Below are 6,623 nucleotides of genomic sequence, written 5' to 3' on the forward strand. Positions count from 1 at the left end.
TAAACAGCTATAGCCAGAGCAAGAATACCAAGGAAACCGCACACCAAAAAGAACAAGCAACAAACGGAGAAAAACAACAAGAAACCGAGATCCAAAGAGAACTACAAAACGAAACTTACAGCTAAAGCTTAAAAAGAAAATCTAAAATACCTATATTTAATAACACCAAATGCAAGAGAAACCCCCATAAAAGACAAGAGATTTGTGTAATAAAGATAATCAAGAAAAGTCAAAAGAAAAACTATAAATTCTAAACCATTCATCTTTCTTGGTTTTTGCATGCACATAAAATTCATGCAAGAAAACATAAAAAACTATTAAACAAGAAACCACGAAAGAGAGTAAAAACAAAACAAATAAAACATGTAACCAGAGGTAGAAATCTTTCACTTTATCTAGGGCCTTGATCTGACGTGAAATCATGAAACTTCAAAAGAAACTAGCCAAATGCCTAGTACAAGACTCCACCACTACTCCACCACCCCACCGTCAGAAGGGAAATCAACAAAGAAACAAAACTTACCATCCAATTATTCTACTAGAGAGAATAAATATGGATAGTCATTTTCTATTCTCACATTAGCTGTATTTAAATCCAAATACACATCTCACTACTTCACTAATGAACTTATTTGATATTAAGGGGACAATTCTTTTTCATTTATTACATCACCTACTGCAGACACAACAAGCTTATTATATTTTACTCACAAGAAACTTCTAGACAGAATAATAAAGACTTGTAGGGATCTTAATCTAAATACTCAAATTCCAAATTCCATAAATGGACAGACTCAATACATAGGAATTTTAAACTCAACTGTTCAAATTCTCTAGATTCATGAATGGAAATTGCAAATTAACTTTTAACATTAACGCCTTCCTGACTGCTGCGTTTAATTCAGCTACTTTTGGAGCCAACATTGGATTAACATGACCTGATACGCGCTTAACCAGTGCACCCTCTACATAACGGACTGCAACAGACCAGCCCGCAACATTCTCCTCACTAAATAACATGGCAGTAATATTGCACTTCACCCCTCCCACAGGCGGCTTTGACCAGCATGAACCCGCAACACCAAAAACTGCTCCAGGCTCTTGAATTTGATCAAAAGTTTGTCGAACAGCATTCCAATCTTACATAAAAGAGACAGAAAAGGCAAGAATATGAGCAGTTGAAGCATTTTTCGATTGCCATGCAAAAGGTTCCTATGGACCAAAGAATCCACATAATGATTAAAGCTAAACCTAATAATTTGCTATCTGGCAGTGATAATAAATAAATCGGTTTATGTTGAAATGCCATATTTGATGATCCAAGGGTCCATTAAATTAACTTTTATGACATTTTTACTATTTAAACTGCTCTTCTATGGATTTAGTTAACATTAATGTCTCCATTTTCTCTAGACTTGAGATGATATTTCCACCCTGAAGCTGAAACAATTGTTCAAAGTTCCCCAAAGTTATATATTCGAAATCTGGTGATTTTGTATCAACTGAGTGTTTACCAAATCACACAAATTCACATCTTCACTGTCTATATCTTCCATAGAGAAGATCAACTCCTGCATAAAAGTAAAGGGAAGTGTTATTCTTTTAAGTTGTTTCAATATCAACCAAGTAAGCATGGCACTCTCATGTTTGGTTTTCTTTTTTAACGTTTAATTACATGAATTGATGTAAAAATCTATTGACAAATTGTGCATAAGAGACTTTCCACTTTTCTAAGGAAATTAGATTTTAATAAAATTCCAAATGAATAAGAAATACAAGTTTACAAACTTGTTAAAATCTTTTTGAAAAAAAACAATTAAAAAAAATATAAAAGCGAAAGTACCTTTAAGAAAACCCACTTCTTAACTTCTGTATGATAGGTAAAATTTGTAAATATTGAACATTCTCGCATATATAAAATTTCCAAAGTTGGTGCTTCCAAAATGTTGTTTCCTCCAACAATACTCCTCAAATTTCTCAATTCAACAAGTTCTATCTTCTGTAGATGAGAAAAACCTCCAACTGAAGCATGTGGGAAAACATATTCTAAACTTGGGCATCCTCTAATCTCCACAGTTTTCAAGTTTGGCAAATAATGTGCTTTTGATTCTATTCCATCATTGATACGAAACAACTTTGAGAATTTTTCACAATCAATAACTCTCAAAATTTTGAGATTTTGCAAGAAACACTTCGGAGGTTGGTCATTGCATTTGAAATCCATTATTGCTTGAGTTGTATCAATCAAGCATTCACCCCCCCTCCAGCTGTTAATAGAGAGGGAAGTTAATCCGTCTAGATGCTCCAAATCCACAAGATCTGGGACAAGATTTTTGTGATCCTCTAAATCTTCAAGAATAAGATCTTTTGTATTGCATAGCATTTCCTTGAATGCAGATAATTCAACCCCCTAATCGTAATCCATCACATAAATGAAAGTAAATCATTGAAAAAAATTAATAAAATATTAAATTAAATATTAAATTAATATAATAAGATATTGGTATCATAAAAAATATAATAACAGATTCAAAAAAAATTACCACCAGGATATATGATAATTATACACAGCAAATATAATAATTGCCAGTTTTAACTGAAGGCTCTGTTTTTATATATTTTTTAAGCTCAACTTTTAAGGGTTGGGAGGGGCCTGGTATAAAAATGTTTAATAATTAGAATAATCAAATAAAAAATCCAGACAAGAAAAAAAGAGAGTAAGAAAAGTGTACCCCTAACGTTAACTGCAGCTGATTGTTGGCTTGTTGAATGGGAAGGTTCATCACTCTAGAACAACCATAAGCTTCCAATCTTTTCAAAGATGGTGCTTTGACAACATAGTTTTGTGGGGCAAAACTAGTCAAGTTTCGTAACCAAATAAGTTCCAGATCTTGTAGACTTGGAAGGAGCAGGCTATCAAGGTGTTGAACTCCATCTTGTTCATTTGGCATGCCGAATACTTGCTTTAATTCATCACAATAAGAAACCGAAAGCAATGCAAGAGCAGGAAGAGGTTGAGCCAAAGTGACTGGCACAACATATTCCAGTTTTGAACAAACATTGATGCGAAGAGTTTTCAATTTGGGCAAGCAGAGAGGAAGGGAAGAAGTCTTCGATTCTATTTCACCATCAGGGAAAAGAGTTACCAATTCTTGGCAGCCTCGTATCTTGAGTTCTTCTAAAAGCACTCGGCTTTGAATAAGGGAAGGTGAAAAAAGGGATTTCAATTTTCTGCATCGATCTATGTTTACAACCTTAAGACTCTGGAGGGTGAAAGAGTGGGGTGAGCCTTTGAATATCCATCTCAATTCTGGTAATTTATAGAGAACCAAAGATTGTAAATTTGAAAGTGGGTGCTCTTGATTTTCTTCTCTGTTATGAAAGAGCTCATCCGCCAATTGGAACTTGGAACATGCGGAAACTTCCAGATGTTTCAAGTTTTTGAGGAAACCTTGTGGAGGCTGACCCTTGCATAAGGCTTCAAACCCATCCATATATTCTATATTTAATGTCTCCAAATGAGTGAATGCTGAAGCTGGTCCATTCTTTGTTGCAGTAGTGGTGGTATCAACCAAGCATTCGAGATACGTGCAATCCCGAAGTCGAAGTGAAATTACTCCATTTAGTCCATCTTCATTAGCTTCTGGAACCAGATTATGATCCTTGATTGCTGTTAGTTCAAGTTGTTTCGAAATTTTGAAGGAATCCTTGAATGCTGATAGTGGAACACCCTGATTGTAATTCACATATATCATTCATCATTAAAACGCAAATTATATGTATATATATCAATCAAAATATTGATTTAAATCAACATTGATGTCGGGCGAGAACAAAGGGCAAGGCTAGTGGCATTAGAGTAATGTACATTTAATGATGTAATTACATGAAACTCATAAATTTAAAAATTAAAGTCTAAAGTAATCAAACTCATAAATTACCTACTTGGAAGGCCGGAAATAGACAGTTAATGAAAAGGTTGCATCTACATGGTTTCATTAACTAACTTAATTCTTTAGAGAAATGGAAATTTTTGTATTAAGTATGAACCCACAAAATAATTCGTTTGTCTAATATAAAAAAAAAAAGTATTTGGCGATTACAAAATAAACCTATACTCTATATTTGATCTCTGCTTTTAGCGAAAGTTAAAAGATTAAATTAATTTCACTATTACTCACGAAACAGGTAAAACTCGGTAAAATTATAAAATAAAATAAAAACTATAGATATTATTTACTTCCACACACATAGCAGTGCCAATTCTAGCATGGTTAAAATACCTTAAAACATTTTGCTGTAAAATCAATATGAAAACTGAGTTATAAATCCTTTACGAAAATCATATTCAATAATGTAATTAGAAAGGGAGAACAAGAATGTACCTCGATGCGAGCTTCCTCCGCTTCAAAATGAACAATCGAATCAGTTAATTGAGGGCAAGATGACACTGAAAAGAACGATAATGATCTCAAGGACTGCTGGTGTTGGACCATACTGTCATTTCCCACCCTGAACACTTGTTTTAATTGAGGGCAAGACATTATGTGAAGAGTCAAACCCTGAAGCCCTTGTGGTGCTAGCGACGTCGGAAAAATATACTCCAAACCATCACACTTACATATGCTGAGCTCTGTTAATTTTGGGAGGCATAATAAAGTAAGAGAATTGATGGTCCATGATATTTCTCCCTCGTCACCTTCCAATTCTTCCACTATTTGCTTCAATTCATAGCAGTGCATTATGTGAAGTTTTTCCAAGAGTACGAGACTTTGAGCAAGAGAAAGTGAAAAGAGTGATTTCAAACGTGGGCACATTCGTATAGTCAATTCAACTAAGCTTTCAAGTCTTACATGTTGGGTTGGCAATTCCCATATGCAACTCAAATCTAGTAAGTTTTGAAGATGTAAAATCTTTAAATTTGAAAGGAGCGAAGCTTCATTTTCTTCCACCTCCTCCATTTGAAATACCACTTTTAGATTCTTGCAGTATTCAATTCTCACTACTTTAAGGTCTCGTAAGATCATTGATACTGACACCTTTTGTTGTGTTTTATTAGTCAAGCATTCTACATACTCATCCTCGATACGTGACACTTGTAGAGACTCTAAATTCCCAAGTAATTGGGAAACTGCATTGTAAGGAAACACTTTCTCAACTTTCAAGGATCTTGCTTCCTCAAAACGAGAATAATGTATGCTGCTTATATAGTTTATGCATATATTGTAATACTTTAATTCAGGAAACTCAAACTCTAGCGGAAAATGTAGAGAAGATACCTCAAGAAATAGTCTTGTTAGTCTGGTCAAAAATTTTATCTCGAGAAAGATATAGTTACTTATCTCTCTATACTCTAATCCTGGTAGGTATAACTCCTCTAGCTGAGACAACCTTCGAATGACATTAGGAGGAAAGTTCATATTGTCCAACCTCTTTAGATCCAACATCTTTAGATTTTCCAATCTCCCTAATTCATCTGCCAAACCCTCAGACTTTGAACCATGCAAACTCAGAATCTCAAGTGTCCTTAGGTTGCCAAGGAACGAAAAGTCCTCAAAATTCTCCAAATGTAGAGCGCGAAGTTTTGGCAGGAACGTAAGAGCATACAAGGAAATAATCCTCTTAGAACCATCTGCAACTGTAAGACTTAAAACTTTTAGTTCTGTCATTCTTAGAAAACATATACCTTGTACCTCATAGTTATTAAGCAATAGGATCTCAAGCTTCAAAAGAATCAATCTATTAGGCAAATTTTTCTCTTCATTGTCCAACAATGAGATTGCTTTACAACATTCAGAGCTTTTATTTAGTAACTCCAATCTAGATTTGATTATAAAGCCACTTTTTTCTTTTGATGCAATCCATAGAGCAACATCACGAACTAAGCTTAACGTATCTAATCAAACCAAAATAAAAGAGGATACATTGAATAATATTTTTTTATTATACAATTTTTAGAAGATTGAAAAATAAAATAATCTAGAAAAAGCAACAATAGTAAGAAAAAATTAATAAAACAAGAATATGGAGGAAACTATCAAATTTAACTAGCATACATCTTAATCAAATTTTATATTATATATATATATACCATTCCTCCTTTTAGATTGTGTGTCTTAAAACAATTTCTGAAAAATAGATTATATATATATATATATATATATATATATACATCATCCTCCGTTTAGATTGTGTTTGTCTTAAAACAATTTTTGAAAAAATAGATTGGTTTTTGAAAAATTTGATATTTTTAGTACTTAAATAAATTTATGTAAAATATTTGTCTTTATTTGAATTTTTCTAAAATCATTTTTAAACCTTATTTTCAATGAAATAAACACCACAAAATTATATTTGATACAAAATATTATAAAAGCGTATTCTTTTATAAATAAAATAAAAATTAATAAGATAATATTTTGTATTAAATAATATATTATAGTAAGCATTTTTCTGTTTAAGGGATGAGATATCTGTCCAATTTTATTCCACAAGCCTAAAAACTTGCCCAAAATATAGGCCTGGGTAAAAAATAAACCTGTTTAAAATTTAGGTTGGGCTTGAGCTTCAACATTCAAGGTTTGATCACATCTAATTTTATACTTTTGTAATATAATTTTATT

General features: G+C 32.7%; 1 protein-coding gene across 2 annotated transcripts; it reads right to left on the minus strand.

The window, feature by feature from the left end:
- Window positions 1–620: 620 nt before the first annotated feature.
- On the minus strand, window positions 621–5,967 carry LOC105786012 (uncharacterized). Of its 2 annotated transcripts, XM_012612250.2 has the most exons (5): window positions 4,386–5,967; window positions 2,733–3,731; window positions 1,844–2,410; window positions 1,515–1,571; window positions 621–1,139 (listed from the first exon to the last, which is right to left on the minus strand). In XM_012612250.2, the coding sequence occupies exons 1-5, from the start codon at window positions 5,667–5,669 to the stop codon at window positions 1,038–1,040; spliced, it is 3,009 nt and encodes a 1,002-aa protein (XP_012467704.2). In that variant the 5' UTR covers window positions 5,670–5,967; the 3' UTR covers window positions 621–1,037. The 2 variants fall into 2 exon arrangements, with proteins under 2 accessions (XP_012467704.2, XP_052484069.1); XM_052628109.1 differs by lacking the exon at window positions 1,515–1,571.
- Window positions 5,968–6,623: the final 656 nt, after the last annotated feature.

This window comes from Gossypium raimondii, chromosome 1 (assembly GCF_025698545.1).
Source record: "Gossypium raimondii isolate GPD5lz chromosome 1, ASM2569854v1, whole genome shotgun sequence".
NCBI classification, from domain to species: domain Eukaryota; kingdom Viridiplantae; phylum Streptophyta; class Magnoliopsida; order Malvales; family Malvaceae; genus Gossypium; species Gossypium raimondii.

Excerpts from the sequence above, each read along its gene's own strand:
- LOC105786012 (XM_012612250.2), bottom strand. The coding sequence starts at position 5,669 with ATGACAGAACTAAAAGTTTTAAGTCTTACAGTTGCAGATGGTTCTAAG. Across the intron at positions 3,732-4,385 it reads CGGAGGAAGCTCGCATCGAG|GGTGTTCCACTATCAGCATT; the intron begins GTACATTCTTGT and ends AATTACAATCAG. Across the intron at positions 1,572-1,843 it reads AGAAGTGGGTTTTCTTAAAG|GAGTTGATCTTCTCTATGGA; the intron begins GTACTTTCGCTT and ends ACTTTTATGCAG.